We start from the raw sequence: 21,675 nt of genomic DNA on the forward strand, positions 1-21,675 counted from the left end.
AGCTTTCCCAGAAATAGACAGAGCAGAGGAATAGCAGTGTGGGGGAAGGACGGAGGGAAAGGAACAAACTTTAAAAGAGAAACTTCAGGAGAAAACGTCTCAGATCCCGTCTGGATCAAAGGATTTGTCCAGCCAGACAAGTGGCCTGTGATTCAGACGAGCTTTTGTCTGTCCCCTTAAAAGTCCCACAGTCTCTCTTTCATGAACAAACCGCCTCAGTCTCTGCGAAAAATTGGCATGAAAGCAGTTGTTCATAATCATGTTAACACAACCTCTGTAATACACGGCTATATTTCACAGATTTAAAAATAGCACACATGGCTATTTAAAACATTTAAATTCGTGGGGATTACTTGTTTTTATGTCGACTTATCTGTGTGTGTGCGTGTGCGTTTGAGACTGTGTGTGCATCTATCTTCTCTGTGTTAAAGACAAAACTTTCAAAGTTTATATTAACTTATTTTGAGGTTATATCATTATTTTGTTGGGAAATAATTATAAATTCCCTGTTTTTTGCTATAACTAACTAATTGTGTTATTTCTGAACCTATATCTTTGCACTACTTTAAACATTGTTGACAAGAGAACTATTTTTTTAAGGTAATCTTTAAAAAAAAGAAAACGTACAAATCTTCATTGAGAAACTGAGGCACAGATTAGGAACGTCTTGACAAATGTTTTTTTCCCTCCCATCAGTCTTTTCACGCTGTTGGACACAGTTTCTAACATAATTATTGGTTTCTTTAAGGTTTTCTGTAGCCTTGTTAATTTTCCACTGGCAGGAAAAAAAATAAAAGAAGGAAAACTAAAACTATTAAAGAGTTAGGACAGATCTGCAAGTGTCTCTCTGTGCCGAAGCAAACTTTGCTTTCCTAATTCACCTGTCGCAGCTATTATCAAAGTGTAGTGTTTTTACTTTGTATATGCATGAATGTATGATAATCTTTGTATACCATTTGTAATAATTTTATTGTAATTTAATACTGATTTATGTATCCTTGCAACATGTAAGAAGTGTAATTGTATGGGATCAGATTCATATCCTTTGTGATCGTAATATTTGTATAGAAAATGCTAAAGAGATTCCATTGATGGGTTGCTGGTGCACTGTTGCCTTTCATAATGTTGATTTCATATAGTGTGCTCAAAAAATAATAAAACATTAATGATTGATAAATAATATAAACCACAAAGCACTGGTCTGAAGTTTGTTTCAACTGTTTCAGAAAAAAAGAACTTCACGAGATGCTTTCTTTCTGAATTAATAGCGCCTCTTGGTGGTTTTTATGTAACACTGCACACATCACCACAGTAGAAGTAGTTTTCATACTGTCATAGCTTCCACCTAAACCAACAGAATCTTACCTGGAATATTACTGATGTGCAAAATGTAATTTGCATTTATTTAAATCGACACTGGCATGTACATTGGTTAAAACTTGAAATGTACGCATAGATAAAAATAAAAATAAAAAATACACCACAGATACATTTCACTTTACATTCTATTACATTTGTAATAGTTCAGAGATACCAGAGGTTCAAGTCTCATTTTAAGCTCCACTGCATTAGGATGATTTAGTTTTTTAAAGTTTAGAATTAGGAACCTGTGATGATGATGATGATGATAAAAATACGCCTGGATATCACTCGTCCTAGATGCTAAAAGGAAGTTACATGATGTTTCAACGCATCTGCTTAAAATGGTGAAAACTACCTGTTGTATCTACTGACCATAGCTGATGGAAAATCACCTTTTTAGTGTCTTAGTGTCCAAAGAAACCTTCCTTCAAACGGTGGCTGGTTACCAACCCAAGTGTCTCAAGTTATACAGATAAACTGTCCAAATTTAAATTAGCAGACAGCTGGTGTTGCATGATCATTTACCACACTGTGTATCAGTAAATATGATGTAAAAAGACCAGTATTTTAAATTAATAAATGACACTTATTAGGTCCAGTTATCAGGTACAGTAACAATCCCCAACTAACAAAACTAACTGGTAGCAAACAGGTAAAACCTTCTCTCCTACAATGTCAGTTTTTTATTTATTATGCTACACTATAAACTAAAAGAGTGAGAAAACAATGGTAGTTCTCTTTGTTTTTCTGTCAGCATGCGTCTGTGTGAGGGTTTTCATGGGGATCTCTTGTGACTTAAGACACTAAAGTTCGAGACATTCTGTATACATTCCATTGACCAGGCAGTAAAAAAGGAATTATATATCAAGTCAGTGACTGAAATGAACAAAGAATCGAGAGAACCGGTCCCCGTAATGAAAAGGCTTTACAGTATAATTCCTGACCCTGATTACACAAAACTGTACACAGGAGAAATCAAGTGGCTGCGTGGCGAACATTTCTGAAAACTCAGCTAAAATCGAAGTGGTTCGCTAAAAGGTTTAAGACTTTGTCAAATCACTGTAAGAATCCCGGAGTGCAATATTAATCGTTTCAACAAAAAACAAACTATCATACATATCTACAAAAGCTGACAATACATTTCTACTTTACAGTTACTTTTTCGCATTTTTTCAGGCAGTTCTGGCCCTCAAATTGTCTTAAAGAGCCTGGTCTTTAAATTAAGAACTCCTAGGTTTAAAATTCAAACTCATTCAACGTGATTCAAGTACATCTACATGAAAAGTACTTACATCCATTTAAACTTTAAATATATACACTTGTACATTCTGTGGCCCTGAAAAGCCTGAATTCACAGACTGCTCTGACTGACGGCCAGTTCCCTTTCAAAGTTCAATCCTGCACTGAATCCAGCTCAATGTCTAAATCCTCGCATTTGCGCTACAGGGAGTGTACGTTTACGTTTTAGGTTTTAAGTGAGAGGATAAAACCTCAGTGTTGTGCTCAAAGACCCTCTGCCTACTCACATAGCTGTTAATAGACACGTGCTGGTGGTTGTGGGTGTGAAACTCTAGGTCACTCTAAACCAACCTGACCGTGACAAACAGCATGCGCCAGATCTTTGCACATCCCACAACTCACCCAAAAAGGAGCTGTCTCTGCGGGGCGGTGAGCTCACTGATAACAGCAGAAACGTTACGGTCGGCAGACACCGCGGCTTTCACAGCTGGCGTCGCAGCGCTCGCCTGTCTCTCCACATGGCACGCAGCTCTCTGAGGAGCAAGGGAGTGATGAACACAATGCTGCCCCCTGTCTGTAATGTAAAAAACAAAAGGAGTCACACATGGGTATTAATTCATCTTCTGTACTTAAGTCAGGATTGTTAAGAAGTCGATATTTATGCCCATGTAGGTGTATAGAGTCAGTATAATCATCTTACCATGACGATGAAGAAGTAGAACACACACATCCAGCCCAGCTTGCTCTCAATCAGAGACACCAGGTACTAGAGGTTGATGGAGATATGAACGCACAGATAAAACATTAGTCTGTGGATGTGGTGACTGCTCGACACTGTGGGCAACAATCCACTATCTGGAATATTTCATTCTTACTTCTCCTCCGCTGTGGTTCAGCTGTGCTCTCAGAGTTAATGCTGATTCAGAAAACGTGACTATTTCATAATTCCATAAAAGCATGCAATGTAATTACATAAAATCACATGATGTCAAATGTGTTACTAGCAGTCCACTGCATTACAGAGTGAGTTAGCAACCATAGTGAAGCAAAAGCACCCAAAACCACAGAAACCAACTGTAATGTTTTTCATTTTGTGATTCAGTCTGAAGTATAACAGAGTTTTTCTTATCCTGTTTACCTGTCCTCCCGCAGCTCCTATACTTCCAGTTCCATCCACTATACCAGTAACAGTGGCCAGAGCCTCCTGACTGCCCCTCAGAGCCTCCTGTCTGCCCAGGTCGGCAGATATGGCAGAGCTGATCATATTGGATGGGCCACCAATGAAGAAGCCAGTGACGGCCAACAGCGCAGCGTTTATCACCTGGTCGTTAGGTGAACCTGAGAGGACGGAGAGACAGAACTGTAGACTGTGATCTCCGCAGATTTTATGATACAGTCGAGCTCAACGTGTTGAAGTGATGAGCAGCAGCAATTGTGAAAAAAGCGTCTTCAAAGCTTGCCTTTGGCTCACAGACGCTGTTTGATATTCTATATGTACTCACGGCTGTATCCCACCAGGGATCCCATCGCCAGTGCCAGACTGAGTGTCAACACCGGGGCTCTCTTGCCCATGAAGTCAGAGATCAGACCCTGAACTGTTCCTCCTGACACACAGAAGCAAGGTGACGCAAAGTGAAAATTAAGAAACTGCCAGTGATTTATACAAAGACATGAGGAGCAGGAGCAGTTTATATGCATCAGAATTTCTGAGTAAAATAAGCTCAGCATTTGTCGATAATTTCAGTTGTTATTCAATATTTGAACCTTACTACCCTGAAACTCCACAAAAGCTCTGGCCTCATATTTATTGTATATAGAGTGGTAATTCTGTCAAATCTCAATGTTAAATGTTTAAGAGATTAAAATAAAAGATGAGTAGAAGTAAACCTGCCACGTACCGATGATTCCTCCGACATCGTACCACACGGACAGGCGGTCGGCCTCGGCCTCCTTCCAGCCGTAATTGTTGCTCAGGTAGAATGGAAGCCAGAAGAAGAAGGAGTAGTTGACCAACTTCAGACACGCGTAAGCCAAAGAATACTGCAGTTCAACCAGACACAGAGACAACATGGTGTGAAAACTGTGTAATGTGTTTGTATCATTCAATCTCTGTCAAAATGCTTGTTGTAAATGAATTTGTCTCGACTTGTTGGAGCTGCAGACTCACAGGTAACACTCCCGGCAGGCAGAAGGCCTGGAGGAAGCTGATAGCTTGAGGGGGCTCCGCCAGGGGTTCATCCGGCTGCTGGATCGGCTGGTACCGTCTGGCATACCCCTCCACCTCCACCTCATCCTCCTCGTCGCTCATCAGAGGCCTGTGACTGTCTGTGTCCCTCTCCACCGGGCTGAGTCCGGTCTCGGACTCCAAACTCAGACCTGAAGCACACGCAGAAACATGCATTCAAGCTGTGGAGAGTGGCCTGATTAGGTAACGCAAAGACAGAACTGTTTCTATTTCAGGCAGAGTTTCCCAGCGTACGTGTGACACAAGTTCAAAATGGCTTCCGTGGGAATAAGGTCAATTAAAAGTAAACACAGAGTTGGGTGGTCCTGCTGAAAAAGCAACAATCTGACCCAGGCAAGCGCACACATACATAATGAAAGGATGTATTAATCAAGATTTCATCTTCCAGTGTTATGTGGAATACAGGCAGCACCTAAAGAGATTCAGGGAACACACATTTTTTCACATTGCAGTTCTTACCGACTTCTTTTGGGGAGGTGAGCAGGCCGAAGAACACCACCACCCCGCCGGCAAACTGCACCACTGAGGTCACCAGGAAGGCATACTGCACGCAGCAACACACAACGCATCACGTTAGCATTTAGCTGGTGAGAATATTATGGAGCAAGGTATCAGCAGAGTGAATATGTGTGTGTGTGTATATGTGTGTTACCTCATATCCATACTTGAGCACGCTAGAAGCCAGGAAGGCCCCCAGGATGTTGCCTACAGAGGCACAAGCACTCCACAAGCCAAACACAAAGCCCCGCCTGGGAAACATTATGAAGTTCCACTATTAAAAGTTTGAAATATTATTTTACTAAATTGTCTTTTGGTTCTATTTTTGGATATCTCTCAAAAAAAATACAAAACCTACCATATTTTATGAAACGCAAATTCACAGAGAGCTCAGTGACTTGCTATTTTTATATGCAGCAACTTATGTTTGCATGTTCAGCCTGCTGCGGAAAACTGGGTCTAAATGGCGTCTATGTAGTGGCAGCAGTGTCAGTGAATGGATGTCTTTGTGCGAGTGTGAGCGTGTGTTTCCCTGTGCAGGGTTTGCACCATAAAGCTCGACTTGACTGAAATATTTCTGGGCAGTTGTGATCCAAACATTTTACACTGGTAATAGTTGAAGCAGTGTTAGATAAAAGCAGGTTTTATAAACAGAGAAACGTCACACACCCCGTCTTGCCGAACCAGTTGCCCATGACGGCCACCACGCACGGCCACACGGCTGACTGCAGCAGCCCGTTCAGCACCCACAGGCCACAGTACAGATAGATGTTGTAGATATGGAGCCATTCTGTCAGAGTGCCAAACACAAACTCCTGCAAACACATGCAACAGCTACAGTTGTATTGAAAAGCATTATGGGTAAGACATTTTTACCATATTACATCTTTTTATAATGTTGGCAGTCAGAAGATCATGGTTCATAACCTTGTAGGCAGGATCTTATTTTAGAATTTCATTTCTTTCCACAGTAAAACTCAAACACAAGTTTTTAAGCCAAACAGGCAAAAACCTTCCAGAAATACCAATTTACATCATCTGAAAGAAGATGCTTTAAATCAACACCATGAAGAATTTAAAACTTGATATAAGGGGGCACTGTCAAGAATTGCAAACATATTACAACTTGTTTTCACTTGTGGTCTGTGTGCTCACCACTGCAGCAGAGCCACACAGGCCGAAGCAGAGCACGTAGCGCAGGTTTACTCTGTCCCCGATCACACCGCTCAAATACAAGCCCTGTGTGGACGGGAGCAAACACAGAAGCACAAATGATTAAAAAGAGACAAATACAGGTCTGATTTTATTCAGACTTAAAAGGGCTGATGAACCTCAGCAGTGTCTGAGTGGGTTAATTTCACTTTCAGATGATTCAAATGATTTATATTTAGATTTCTCTGCTGTTTAAAGGCCAACATGTATGCCTTCATGTGAGCAACAGGAATCCGATTTAATTCCCAGCCTTACTGGGAAAACTGTGAACGTGTGCTACCGTCCGCCACGGCGAGGTCTTTTAAAGTTTCTATGGCAGATGTCTCTACTCTCTGAAGCTGGTTAAACACAGAAGAAGATGTTCCTTACTCACCACTGCATATGAAAAAAGAAAGATGGAGTCCAGAGCTCCCAGGAACAGAGTGGCCTGCTTCTCATCTGCAAACAGACGATTGTCCTCCCATGTCTGGGACAGTCAGAGAAAACACAGATCAGGGACTTAAATGCCATTAGGTCTCCAACACAGATTTTATAATATTTTCCCTGAAACCTGATATTAGATGTATCTTTGTTCTTCATTTGGATTTAAATTGAACTGTTTACAGTCTGGATATGGTAAAACAACAGTGGTAAGAGTGAAAAACTTTTATTGCCAAAATAATATTCAAAATCATTATGGGTCAGCTCATGGTATAACTCTTCCACGGTTCCATAACCAACTGTGAAACACGTGTGTGGAAGAACCATTGTTCTACACTGTATTGCACGCTGTTCTGCTCTGCTGGTGCTCTGTACCTCGCCAGGGGAGAAAGCGGCTGCACTGTCATTCTGGATGGAAGGCGTCCACTGGGCTGAGATGCTCACTTTCACATTGCTGAAAGTCTTCCGTGACGCATGCAGCAACACATAGCTGGACAGAGACGGAAGAGAGTTACTCAGAAAGTGTAAGTAGATGAGACATGTAAATGTTCATGTTTCAGGGAGGAGATGCAACTGCTGAATTATTTTATGTTTTTTTTTAATATACTGGAACCATTACTGGTTTGAAATTGGCACAATTTTACATAATAACACCACAATATAACCCATTACTATAAAACACTGTCCTATAAAAGGTCTTGTTGGAGTACACAAGGTCACAGTGAAAACTCGTTTTTCTTTTGCAGGCGGTTAAATTCCAAAGTAGTAGCAGTTAAACTCTGCTGAAAGAATTTACAGGAAACACTGAATCGTTAACCACTGTTATCTAGGAAACGGGAAATGAAAAGAATCCAGTGAAAACCCAACTTTTCTGCTGAACTGCAGAGTTTCCTGTGTGCTGCTCACTGCTGCAGACGGCACTTTGCATTGCCCCTGATAAGATGTGTCAAGACTATGGTGACATGGCCACAGATGTGTGATACGACAACTACTAAATAATGATTAACTATGTGACTGAGCTGGGCCTAAATAAAGACACATGTGGCTGAAGTTTGGCAGATAAATATTATACGTGCTCTGCTCGTTTCAAAATAACAAGAATTTCTTTACAGAAATTGGTTGAGAAAAGTTTTTTCTGAAAACTTTTCTCAACCACAAAATAATAAATTGTATAATTTCCAACACCTTTCCAGGCGGTGTACTGTGTCAAGCCTTACTGGTGCAAATCAACATACATGGTTCATGCTATCTGGACAGCGTCTGACCTGAGTTAACCTTGCCCTGAAGACCTTTCACCTGAATTACCAGCTCATGTCCATTCTACACTAGCTACACTGATATTTCCTTTTCGCTTTGCATCCTCTTATGCAACTCCACTGTTTTGTCGCAGCTCAGCGGGCTATGAACAGCTAGCCTGGACATTTTTGTTGCACAGATTTATTGAAAATCTCATCTTTCCTGTGACTCTTTCTAGTGAATATTCAATATAGCGGCAAGCTAATTAAAAATGATCTAAAAAACAAAATATTGACCCAAAAGTCACACTAGACGGCTCAGTGGTGACCAGTCTAGCCCTCACTGGGCTTCCAGTTACTCTGAGGACATGACTGCTGTAACAGAATTATCTAGAAACCCAGGACTACATTTACAAAGTAACACAGCCCAAACAGGTTTGAGTGGAATCCTTTAAAGCAGGAGGCAGGGCGGGTCTAGTTTACCTAAAGAAGGTGAGGAGGAAGACAATCAGATGATGATGGGTGTACTGTGACAGGTAGCCACAGCACGAGGGAGGCATCACAGGGGCGGCCGTAGGGAGGAAGAGGAGGTGTAGGACGAGGAAGGAGGTGGTGTTGGTGGAGGTCTTCAGGGGGAACAGCGATGGGATGGGAGGAGGGGGGAGGGGATTCAGCTACAGTCTCCCACTATGCCCAATGGGATAAGCACATCACTAGAACAACAACAAAGCTGTGCCTGTAAAGGGAGGAAACAAATGTTAAGGCAATTATTTGTTTTAAATGTTTAGCGTTGACATTAAAACTCAGGTAAACTGCTGCAGCTTTTGCAGAAATATAAATATACCATACATCCCAGACACCATGACAGATTCTTTCTTGTTGAAAGCATCCATCCCTTTAGGTTTGAAAGACAACCATTAACAGTTGCACCTTGTCTGAGCGCTGAGGTGTGCACTGCCAGCTACAGGTATCAATGGGCCCAGTGTGATGAATGACCGCCTCTGAAACCATTCCACCTCCCCCAACAAACAAGCCTGTTCAGCTTTAACTGTTGACACAGGACTCAACTTAGCAGGAGGTTAAGATGCAGCAACACTTCTGTCCCAGTGGTTCAAGTCTGGGTATCTCCTGATCGTGATCCTCATCCTCTCCTTTCCCCCAATTTAAAATCTGTGGAACTCACAGTGTGGAACTCTGACATTTTTGAAAGACATATATGAAACCAGAAATCGCTGTGGAACTGACACAGTGAATGAACTGATGTAACATAGAATGTTTTTTAGACCCTGACAAATTAACAGTATTTAATGTAACCTCCAGAAACAGACAATTGAAACTCCCTGTGGTTTCTTTTGAGAAAAGGTACTCACAGACTGATTTGTCACACTCCATGTTTTTCCACTCTTGTTGCAAAGCACAACCTCTTGCCAAATAAAACATCCTGTCATAAGCAGGCTGTTACCTGACACTGTGCACGGTAGACAAACTCCCTGAAGGCAAAGTAAAAATTAGGCAGCATTTGTGAGGCGTTTGGAGGAAATTAGAAAACTCCTGCAGGTACACTAACCAGACAGTCAGGACTATACTGCTGCACACTGTGGGCACCACACCACACTGAAAGGGAAAATGCAAGCAGGACGTCCTGTTCAAAGGACGCCATCAATTTTCTGTAGATTACACAACAGACGAGCTCTACTTTGTGCCTCTCGTGTAAACACTGTATTGCGACTCTTGGTGTTTTGAGAAGGGATTTCTTTTGGCATGTGCGAGGACGTGAACGCCACGTTTCTTTTACTACACGCGGTACCCACATAGCTATTCAGTCATGTGAATTCATTTTTCGCCTGCATTTTGTCGTTAGAGGGTAGAACTGCCGCTTGAGTTTCTGCCCATCTCTGCAACGGAGTGACAAGGCACATAACATTTTATGGTGATGGTGTTTGCCTGCTGTGCCAGTTCCGGGTCTGTTATACCGAAAACACATAATAAACGTCTACGAACAAATCGCTGACAGTTACAGCTTCAAACGTCTGTGAATTAAGAGACAAAACAAAGAGTTTCTTTACCTTTCAGCTCAGGTTGCCGTCAGCTCGCTTGCTCGCTGTGTGGCGACAATCTGTGTTTACTGTGGATTCATGTGTCACGGACGTCACTGGCCGCAGGGCACAGCGGCGCGCTGCTGCCACCAGCAGGGCAGGGGTGGAATTGCAGGTAGAAAAGCACAGCTGTGGACTGACAGTATAAACTACAGTGACATCTGTTCGGCTCTCACCTGTCACTGCGCCATTTGTGGGGTAAGAGGCAGCCCGTCATTGGCTGCAGGCAGATCTCTGCATAGTTTAAAACATGCACCGCCAAAAAGATTTTTAATAAAGACTGCAAGTCACTGCCAGATACTGCAACAAGGACCCTCACTGAACTTGGTCAGCACTGGTAAGCCTGTATGAATGATGTATGGTTAGTTTGTTAAATGTATTTATATGTGTTTAAACTACAGAGAATGGATGTTGCTCCAAATTTCAGCCTCCTAAATGTTCTAGTATTACCAGGGACAATATAACATCAGCTAACTTTCCAATACTAAGTAGCATCTAGATATTCAAAGGTTTAAAGAGAAAAAGGGTTATTTGTCACATACACAAGAATGCTGTACTGCTAAGGTTGCTAAATAGTATTGTGACAAAAAAAAGAATAAAAATTAAAGACAAAAATTAGATATGTAAAATGTAAACTGCACATAATGTATGTGACAAATGCAAATGAAACAATATAGAAAAATATGAACAGTTCTTTTTAGACTTGGAAATAGATGTAAATGAGAACAAGAACAAGAAATAGATTAAAAAATACATTACAATCAAAGTTAAAAATGTAAGTGCTGGGATACTTTCTGTGCTGATCTCAGAAACAGGGAATTGTATTATTTTATGATTATCTCTTGACCACATGATTTAATCTGCATCATGGCAGTGGAAAAAAAAGAAAACACTTTCAGACTTTTGTCTTTGGATGGGACATTTTTAGAAGCCCCTTATCACTTCTTTTTTCTCTAGTAGTTTCCAAATCTCCTTGGAACTCTCAAATTAGCTAATAATTTCGAAAAGGCGGTAAATGTGCACCATGGGGCAAAGAGAGTGGGCTGAGCTGCTACAGCTGCATGACCAACTGTAGCTCAGAAGCAGCTGCGATGTAAATTCCGAGGAACTTCAGATTTGGAGAAAAATAACATAATACGATGACGTCTGTTCGATGTGTCACTGGGAAAGAATATGGAATTGGAGTAGTTAAAGTCAGTATTCATTCATTCATTCTACACAGTATCAGTTTTGAGGGAGACAGCCAGCAGACTGAGACAAATATAAAGAGAGAGAGAGAGAGAGAGAGAGAGAGAGAGAGAGAGAGAGAGAGAGAGAGTTAGAGAGAGAGGAGAGAGGGGGGAAGTCATTTTCAGGGTGTGCGGAGGAGAGAGGGTGAATGAAAGTTGAAGATTGGAGAAGAGGCAGGGAGAGGAGTGCATGTACAGTAGTTTGAGGTGAGACTTTTATGTCTCTATTCTCACTCAATTAAACATCTGACAACTCACCTCAAGGCTTAAATTGAATTAGAAAAGCTATTGCAGACTGTTTAATCTGGACGTGCAGCACCACTACTGTGGTTTGGAGGTCATACCAATGGATACTGCAACAGCAGCATCTTTGGGAATATGCTCCCACTTCACTAATGAATGCATGGAAACTGTACAACAGAAGGAGGTAAGACACACATTTAACGTTTTCTATTTAACATACATAATGTTGTGTGCTGTCACATAGTTTCATTGGCTTTCCGTTGCCTAAAGGACACGAGCTGGTCTTGTGCAGTATAAAAGTGTTGGAGAATAATGTGATTCATTATGAATTGAACTGAGGCGTATGTTTTCTACTCAGTCACTGAAATAACGGTAAAAATAAACCGCATAACCAAAATACAGACTGCTCTGGATGGTCTGTCACTCAATAACTAAGTCTCTGAACAACTTTCCCAGCTAATCAGCTAGCCTACAGCTTTAAGGGCTGTAAGCAGTCCCTCTTCTCATGCACAGCCCTTTGAACAACATGTCAGCCAAACAAACGATGACACCAGCTCCAGATCTGGGAAATTACCAAGCACTATCTTAGAGGCCACTGAACTTTGAAACATTTCCCTTAGAGACGTGAAAATATGAGAGTCACAAAGAGGAGAACAGAGCATTTTTGCTGCTGTGAGGGTCAAAGGTTGGTCTCCTGTGTGGAGAAAGAAGCAGAATAAAGCTCATGCAATAATATACTAAAGTACAGAAGCAGAGAGAAGAGTGATTCAATCACTAACAGTCCCTATTGACTGTTGAAACGCTGGTCAGTGTGATGAATGACTCGGGGGAGTTGCCGTCATGCTTTTCCTTGAGTCTGCCCAGCTGGTCCCCGAATACTGTACATTACCAGCAGAGAGAAATGGTGGCACTGCATGAAATGCCAGTCTCACTGAGCATCTGAATCTCATATTGATCTTTAATGAAAAAAATCTGCAAGTGTGGTCATACAGACACTGTAAACTGCAGTTTCAAAAAGATTAGCCTGTCGACCCTGAAGGGAAAAGGTTTTTCTTATTCATCTTATGAATTATCAGATTCCCGTATTTGTTTTAAGTGAAATTGTTCCCAGCTCTAAATTAATTAGAGCACAGAAATGCAATTTCATTGAAAAAGTCAGATAATAATACCCAACTGGAGCCAAGCCAGATAGGATGTCAATAAAAATGTTAATATTCAAACTCCAAAGGCCTCACTCAACAAAACTGGGATGAGTGAAGGTACTGATTGAAGGTGCATCTCTCCCTCTCTCAGGTGTACAGTGATCATGGAGGCCGCTGAGAGAATGAAATCAAAGCAAGACTGCGTCTACTCCACTGTCAACAGGTTTGTATCAGAACAGGTTTATCAGTGAGGGATTCTCCTTTTAGAACACGGAAATCACGCCTCACAAATTCCTCCTGAGCCTGAGAAATGAGTAACAGGGTTTAGGCTGCCCTTTACTCCTCACATGCATTAAGGAAAAGTCAGAGAAGGTCTTTCAACTTAGGGCTTCCCATTTCCTCCCGTTTATTTATTAAAACATAACAGCTTGATGAAATGGGCCCCGGTCCAAATATGTGTTTATTTAGCGAAGCTGATGAGAAGGAGATGCTCGGTCATAGGCCTGTCCTCTGGCATTTACTCTCAGGCTGAATTTTCCCACTGTCGCCAGAAAAAGAATGAGTGTCCCCTAACTGGCAGTCACACTGGCCGTACTGGGAAGTTCAGGAAACTCCAGTAACAGTCAGTTTTTTAGCACATTATTGCTTTTGTTGGGACTGAATTTAGGTAATCACTCATACAACTGTCATATAGAGGGGTGTGTTTTACTGACGAATTAGGTAAAACTGTGGTTCCCAACCTTTTTTAAGTTTGGCGTGCACCCACAGCTCTATTGGGTGAACTTTTTTTCATACAATTCATTTCTTTGTGTGTTTAGGCTAAAGAAGGGCTATCTTTGTGGGAGAAGTCATTTCCATATTGCTTCAGTGGAAAACAAGGGAGCTGGGCAAAGAAGAGAAGTTGTGCCAAAGCTTCCCTTCACCCCATTACACAACCTGAGCAACCAGAGGGAAGAATCACTCATGATGGCTCAGAGGAGGCCAAACTTTGACCCTCACACGAATGAGAACACTCTCACAGTAGGCAACAAGCTCCCCAGATCTAATGGGGGCAACATCAAGGACAAAATTTCTCTGTGGGAGGGAAAGGAACCCACTCATTCATCCATTACCTCAGGTTCTTCGAGCCAGTGCACTACTGTAAAAAGGACTGAATCCCTGACAAAAAGCAACAATAAAACTACTGATGAGCTGAGTGCAGAGAGTTGTAGGAGAATAGCCCATAAGGAAAAGGAAAATCTTGGGAAAGAGACTGTAGGAAAACTTGGGGATTTGAGGCCTTGTTCACCTGTTGAAACTGGGAAACAACTAAGAGGAACACTCAAGAGCAGTAAGCCCTGTGAAAACCAGAGAGAGGAGGATTGTAAAAGAGTGGATCACAAAGAAAAGCAAGATCACGAGAAAGAGAACGTAGAAAAGCTTGGAGATTCAAGGCCGTGTTCGCCTACGGTGGTGGTGCAGCAGCAGATGGGGGTGTTGAGGAAAAGCAGTGACAAGAGAACAGCAGATCAAACCAGCCAGGAGAAGAGAGCGGTATTTACTCTCTTTAAAAAGCTGGAGGCTATGGGGGATAACCATGGGAAAACCCCTACAGAGCTTGGAAATTACTTCAGTCCACCAAGTAAGGATAAGCAGGTAGAGGTGAAGAAGAAAGAATCTGAGCCAGCCATCAGTCAGGGTGATGCAGTGAAATCCATTGGGGCCAGAGCAGGGAAGCAGCACCTGGAGAATGTGTACACAGAGCCAGGAGCGCTCCCCATCAACCCGGTCCCCAAACCCAGACGTACCTTCCAGCATCCAGCTGACGTCCCTGTGGGGAAGAGTCAGAGGCAAGGGAGAGGACAGAGGAACCTCCCACCACTGCCCTACACCTCCACAAGACTATCTTCAAAACTTCCTTCTGGTGTCTCTGGTAGAACCAGGGGCGAGAGGGCCCGGGACAACATCAACAGGTACAGAGGGATCAGGAAAATGAATTCCTTCCTGATGTAATAAGCAGAATTAAACCAGTGTTAGATCTGATGTTCAGCTGTGAGGGGAATCTACACAGAAAATGACAGCTGGACCACGTTTAGTTCTCATACCAATGAATTCATCCTTTAGTTAGATGATATTATGTAATGATTTGTTCTGTTCTGTTCCCTATGACAGGAAATCCTTTGAGTTTGAAGACCTCGCAGGGTCGACCAGTCGGCTATTCTCTCGTTCACTATCTCAGGAACACCATTATGAAGACATCCTGGGTCAGACACCTCTATTATGCTTTACTGATTTCCCTTTTATAAGTCTGTGCCAAGCATAATGTATGAAATGTAGATAACACAAAGAAGGTATGTTAGAGAAGCAGTAGTCAAAACAACTGAGACGAGGACTGCACAGAAGGGGCTGTTTTGTCACATGCTGAAATGGTTTGAGTTTTTTTCCCCACCACTTTGACAGCCATAATCTGCAGAAAACAACCAATAAATGTATTATGCTAACTACTGAGTATGTTTCAGAATCCCTTTTGATGGAGCCCCTGGACAATTTAATGCACATAAACAATAACTGGGCAAATGCTAAAAACAAAAACATGAATTTAACATTTCACTTCTGCTCTTTCTGCAGATTCACCCAAAGAGAACCCGTATGAGGACATAGAGTTGGAGAGTCAGTGCTCCCAGCAGTCTTTGCCTTCCTCTCCTGGTGCTGATACTACCAAGGTTCCTGCAGTAGAAACTAAACATAGTGCTCAATGCCTCTGATTCAGAGATTAAAACATTAAAAATTATTCTTCTCTTCACAGGCCTCAAGGCCTGGCTTCTTCAGGCAGAATTCAGGCAGGAGCTTTAAACTGCTAGACCTGCGGAGAAACAACCAGCAGTCCCATAGCACCAGCAGTGGGGGTATTTCATCTCCACCCCAGCTCAGCCCTCCCTGCACCCCAACTGGTCCTGAACATGGTTCCTGGCTGCCTGGGGATCCCTACAGCCGCACCTGCCGCAGGATACCAACAGTCTGTATTTGCATGTTAGATGTTACTACATGTATGTTGTCAAGTTGGAGAATTTTTTTCATAAACTCAGGTTGAGCACAGATTCCTCTTTAACTGGCAAGACATTGTTTGATGGATCTTTAACCCGATTTAAAGATTAAAATCAGCTTTTCTTTCAATCCAGTACTGCTGCCAGGTTCCAGTGTAGCTGCCAAATATTATTACTGGATATTTTATTCCCATTAATAGTTGTATTTCCTTACACTGAGTCAGAGATTTTTTGTTCAACAGGTTGTATTGAGAATCAACAGCATCTTTGAAGCTCGAATTGGAAAGAAACATCTACGAAGGATCTACCATTATGCTGAGACAAGCTCAGGAAGAGGTGATTTGTGAAATCTTGGCCATCTTGAAAAACTTTATTCCAATGTATTTTCTAAAATATTAATGTGGATTTTTGGCTTAAGAAATATGACTTTTGTTTGCAGTGACAGATGAAAACAGTGACTCTGAGAGTGAAGTTGAAGAAAGAGCAAAAGGTAAGTTACATCATCAAAGCTTTTTAACCATAAGCACATCCCTTCATCTTTCTTCAGTTTTAACATTGATATATTTAACTGTGCTGTATCTTACTTCCTCTCGTTCAGCTCACCGTCAGCGCCTTGTGTCAGTTCAGTCCATACTGAGCCAGCCAAGCCGGACCCATGTCCACTACAATGGTACCAACAAAAGAAAGAGCTCCCTGGAGCAGGAGCTCCACCAGCGCAAACTTTTTGAGTATTTCCTGGTTGTGTCACTGCAGAAGTCGAAGGCTGGTGCCCACTATCTGCCGGAGGTCACACAGCAGTTCCCCCTCAAGGTCAGGAGCAGAGGAATCATTGAATCGTATATTATTTTTGTGGTAATTTTGTTTTGAGATGGAGGACCAAATTTCTCAAAATAGAAATCCACACATTGCACACACAGGCAGGCAAAGGTTCATTAAAACAGTTCAAAGAATGGAAGTGTTGTGTTGCAGCTGGAGCGAAGCTTCAAGTTCATGAGGGAGACGGAGGATCAGCTCAGGATCATTCCTCAGTTCTGTTTCCCTGATGCTAAAGACTGGGAGTCAGTGGAGAACTACCCGAGGTGAGGGCGTAAAATTAATTTAATGCCACTGTGAATGAAATTCCACACTCGTCAGCCAATATAATGGTAAAAAGAGTTTAAAATACTCTCCCCAGAGTAATTTCTCTCCCTTAGCAACTCAATGTAATTGTCTTATTACCACTAGAAAATTTGCTGTTTAACCCATGATACACATGACTGCTGATTTGGGCTGATGATATAAGGACACAATGGAAAGTCCATTTAGATAACACAAAAATAACAAAAGTCAATATTGAAACTTGGATGTATATATATATTAATCTCATGTTTATTTGTGTGTTTGCTGTGGGCCATCCCTCACAGTGAGATGTTCTCCTTTGTTTTGACTGGAGAGGACGGGAGCAGGAGGTTTGGATACTGCCGACGTTTACTGGTAAATAGAAATCAATAGAGTAAATAAGTGTGCTGCTACTGGACAGGAAGTGGCCAAATACCACAATGACGGCTGAGTAAATAAGCGTGCCAAAATAGTCAGTGTGCCTGTGGGAAAACAGGCCATCTCAGAGTCTGGGAGGAAGTGTGTGAGACTGGGAAAATGTGTGTGCAGTATGCGTTTGTGTGTATTTGCACATTTCTGTCTATCTCTGTGAGTGTGTTTCAGCATACCAGATGTATTTGAATGTGTTTTCAGAGTTTGATGTGGCCAGAAATAAACTGAAGAGTAAAGAATTATATTTCTCTGCTCTGTACAATTTTCACAATCAAGAAATGACATTATCTCCTATGGGGAGAGAAAAAATATGCCATTCCCACTTTAAAATATTTTTTTAAAATCACATATTGACCACCTGAATTTCTCAAATTGCTGAAAAGTTAACATTTTGGAGAGATGAGGTTTTCACACAACAGGAAACAGCAGCAGGAAGTAAACTTTCATCTTTTCTCTTCAGCCAAGTGGAAAAGGAAAACGCCTTCCAGAGGTCTATTGTATCGTCAGTCACCTTGGCTGTTTCAATCTGTTTTCCAAGGTAAATCACTCCCACCGGTCTGCCTATGAAAGTGTTACTGGCATACAAGTAATTTAGGTATGTGTTTGTGTATATGTGTGCACTGTAGGTGTTGGATGAGGTGGAGAGGCGGAGAGCTCTGTCTCCAGCCTTGGTACAACCCTTCATGAGAGCCATCATGGAGGCCCAGTTTCCAGCTCCAGGCAGAACCATCACTATCAAAACTTTCCTCCCTGGTTCAGGTACTGAGGTGAGTGACTCTGTGAGCACCAGAATATTCTGGTTTTTGAAAGAGAAGGGGGATATGAGTTATGTGTGGTAATTTTTCTTTTTTCCCAAAAAATCTAATTAAAATCTAATATTAAATGTTTGCTTTTGTCGATTTATTTATATCTTTTATCCATCCCATTCCCCAGGTGATGGAGCTCTGTCGACCCTCTGACTCCCGCCTGGAGCATGTGGACTTTGAATGTCTGTTCTCTTGTTTGAGTCTGCGGCTGCTCCTCCGGGTGTTCGGCTCTCTGCTGCTGGAGCGAAGGGTTATCTTCACTGCCGACAAACTCAGGTTGGTCATAAAGCCCAGAGGTTTGCACATCCCCTTAAAATCTGAATGTTGCCTCTGTGTGGCAGCTCTTATAATATATGATGTTGCACATTCTTCCAGTGTTTATGTAATTACAGAGACCACAGATATTAGGTGAAAACACTGGGGATGTTTTCTTTATGAAGTTATAAGAAGTGTGGGTGGTCCAGACCCACATTTTAAAATAAATTTAAGGTGGCCCCAGTTTTATTCAGGGAACATGCCAGAGAGATATTTTGAGGCCAAGCTGTTGAGCTATTGTTATGTTGGGGCTGGTTTGTTTGTTCTGAAGGAGAAAGCCAGTGGGAGTCAGAAAGTGTGGTCACAGTAGTAGAGGACAGGAATGCAAAGTCGAGTGACGTAAATGAAAGAAGTATGCAGCTTTGCTTTGCTCTTTGGGAAATGTTACTTTGGGGAGTAATCAGTGTTACAACTGCATTTTAGATTATACTGCCCCCATGTGGCGAGAAAAAGCAAATCATGACCATGCCATCCCTCTTGCAGTACTCTCTCCCAGTGCTGCCATGCAGTAGTGGCACTGCTTTACCCCTTTGTGTGGCAGCACACTTACATCCCCGTGCTGCCCTCGGCTATGCTCGACATCGTCTGCACCCCTACCCCGTTCATCGTCGGCCTGCTGTCCAGCTCCCTGCCTCAGCTCACTGAGCTGCCTCTGGAAGAGGTCAGAGAGGCACTGATACTTTGCAATTATGTGGTGAAACTTGTGTTATCTAAAGAAAAACTGACTTATTCACAGCTGTGACTAGATCTATCCCATCAATACACAGATGAAAAAATGTTGTGCAGTATAACACTTTAGGCTCTGTGTGCACAGGTTCTGGTTGTGGATTTAGGAAACAGCCGATTTCTCAGACAGGTAGGCCATGCACTGAATCATGTTTTTGTGTTTTATGATGCATGATCTGTACGGATGTACAAGGAATTATTTCAGCCTTTACATATCTACACTGGGATTTCCTATCTGGTCCTTTTCCTTTTAGTTGGATGACGAGGACTCCATCCTGCCCCACAAGCTTCAATCAGCCCTGGAGAATGTTCTAGAGAGGAGACGAGAGCTTGCTAATGAGAGAGGAGGAGACACACCCAGTGGTAAGTAAGAAGAATTAGACCACAACAAACTATGAAAATTTGTAGTTACAACTCTTGCATCTTGCATGCTTGCAGCAGTATTGTTGAATATATGATGCAATCTCTTTTCAGACTCTGGACATCTTAGCACTGTTGTGTCCGAGGCCTTTGTCCGTTTCTTCGTGGAGCTGGTAGGCCACTATCCCCTCTTCATCACTGGTGAACGGGAGGACGGCTACTCCTCCTCGTCCTCCTCCCCAGTCCCCTGCTCCTTCCAGCGGGAGGGTTTTCGTAAAGCGATTCCATCCAAGACTGTGCGCCGCTTTCTGGAGGTCTTCATGGAGACCCAGATGTTTGGCTGGTTCATCCAGGAGAGGGAGCTCCACAGGCAGGCTCTGAAAGGTACAGAGGTGCATCAGCAAGCTCAAAGTTCAAATTCTGGGAGTTGATCCAGTGGTTCATGAGTTCTTCTCTTTTCTCAGGACTGTTTGAAGTGAGGGTGCAAGAGTATCTAGACTCTATCCATGAGAATGAACATCGAAGGGTTAACAAGTTTCTCAAAGGCTTGGGTAAGGACGTCTCTGAGCTATTCTTAGCCACAATTTTGCTAGTGAAACAAGCTCTATACAAATGATTCACAGATCTACTGTAGGGGCATTCTCACCTTAAACCACTTGTTTCTTTTCTGTTGTTCCAGGAAACAAAATGAAATTTCTTTCCAAGAAATAATGCTATGAAGTCATGGTTTCAAAAACAGCACTTAAACACAAGGAGAGACTTCAAGGACAGCAGATATCTGACAAAAGAAAATCATTTTGAGAACTTTTTCAGAGACGCTTGTCAGTGCCATCATCATCCTCATCTGTGTCAATGACTGAGACTGTTTTGCTTTAGGACTCATGACAGACATGAGGTGGCTGTTGTGAATCACAAATTGTCTCTACCAAAGGAAGATGGTGCTGTATTTCACACAAAGGAAGGAATTTGAGACTGTGGATTCACAGAAGTATTCAGTAGGTTCCTGGCTGGTTCCTTTTTATGTTATATTCTTCAAACTACAACACTCATAACACAGTGTACAATAAAAAATAATGTTGGGCTTAAGATTGCTGGTGTAAACTACATATGATTAACAGTTAATTAAAAATGGAAAACCTGAACAAATCAGTGTAGAAAACACATTGAATCGCGATGCTTCTGTACAGGGCATCGTTTGATAAGCATGAAAATTAGGTGAATTATATGCTACACAGTATGGCAGTCACTCTTTGTGTGCACTGTTGACTTGAAAGTGTTCTGGACTTTTCTGAATCCACCAGGGGGCAGTAGTATATTTTCTCTGATGAGATGATCTTGATACTGACAGTGACCAAGCAGACAATGACACAAACGTGCTCTTTAATGCTTCAGTTTTCTTTCAGTCATAACAGTGATAACATCACAAATGCTTTGACTCTGACAAACAGATAAAGAATCTCCGTTAGCTGTTTTGTTGCAGTGTTCAGATCTCAGATAATCTTTGCAGGTTGGTGTTGGAGTTTGGGTTTTATTTTTGTAAACTTCATAGATCTCTGTTCCCACCATCCTGCAGTTTGCAGACTGTAAATGATGAGATTACATTACACAAAATGAATCCAATAACACACTTTCACAATATTAGTTTTGTTACACACTGGAAAATCCTGAGAGGCAAACCGAAGCCAAGTGAGTAGTGTTCACTCAGCATTTGTGTGCCAGTTTTACACAGTGAGTAAGCCACATACCACCCATTTGTTAACCATTCACTGCTGTGTTTGAAGTTATTTGGCCATTTTACTACAAAGAGCCTCGGTTCAGAGTTGGTGGCAGCTTTACTATTTTAGTCTGTGAGTCATGGAAACAAAGCACATCTTTAGCCCATGAAGAGGAAAGCACATCTATGTCAGCATGAAAACATAACACAGGTGCAAGGCAGAGCATAGTAGTGTATTGTCTAAGGAATACTGTGCTCGGTTCATGCCTGCTGAGCAAAG

At 42.0% G+C, this 21,675-nt stretch overlaps 2 protein-coding genes across 2 annotated transcripts; one reads left to right on the plus strand and one right to left on the minus strand.

Moving 5' to 3' along the window:
- Window positions 1–909: 909 nt before the first annotated feature.
- slc37a3 (solute carrier family 37 member 3) lies at window positions 910–10,404 on the minus strand. The gene is made up of 14 exons (XM_041029740.1): window positions 10,278–10,404; window positions 8,695–8,947; window positions 7,352–7,466; window positions 6,930–7,022; window positions 6,500–6,583; window positions 6,014–6,159; window positions 5,499–5,595; window positions 5,306–5,390; window positions 4,769–4,977; window positions 4,500–4,641; window positions 4,104–4,205; window positions 3,740–3,939; window positions 3,302–3,367; window positions 910–3,175 (listed from the first exon to the last, which is right to left on the minus strand). The coding sequence occupies exons 2-14, from the start codon at window positions 8,769–8,771 to the stop codon at window positions 3,083–3,085; spliced, it is 1,509 nt and encodes a 502-aa protein (XP_040885674.1). The 5' UTR covers window positions 8,772–8,947; window positions 10,278–10,404; the 3' UTR covers window positions 910–3,082.
- Window positions 10,405–11,692: 1,288 nt separating this feature from the next.
- On the plus strand, window positions 11,693–20,773 carry LOC121176108 (DENN domain-containing protein 2A-like). Its single transcript, XM_041030080.1, has 20 exons — window positions 11,693–11,963; window positions 13,073–13,144; window positions 13,740–14,873; window positions 15,073–15,164; window positions 15,529–15,623; window positions 15,707–15,916; window positions 16,187–16,280; window positions 16,384–16,434; window positions 16,543–16,754; window positions 16,914–17,023; window positions 17,348–17,417; window positions 17,935–18,012; window positions 18,101–18,241; window positions 18,408–18,556; window positions 19,079–19,256; window positions 19,410–19,451; window positions 19,576–19,684; window positions 19,796–20,065; window positions 20,146–20,232; window positions 20,361–20,773. Exons 1-20 carry the CDS (start codon window positions 11,932–11,934, stop codon window positions 20,390–20,392), a joined length of 3,258 nt encoding a protein of 1,085 aa, XP_040886014.1. The 5' UTR covers window positions 11,693–11,931; the 3' UTR covers window positions 20,393–20,773.
- Window positions 20,774–21,675: the final 902 nt, after the last annotated feature.

Source organism: Toxotes jaculatrix, chromosome 22 (genome assembly GCF_017976425.1).
Source record: "Toxotes jaculatrix isolate fToxJac2 chromosome 22, fToxJac2.pri, whole genome shotgun sequence".
Lineage (NCBI taxonomy): Eukaryota > Metazoa > Chordata > Actinopteri > Toxotidae > Toxotes > Toxotes jaculatrix.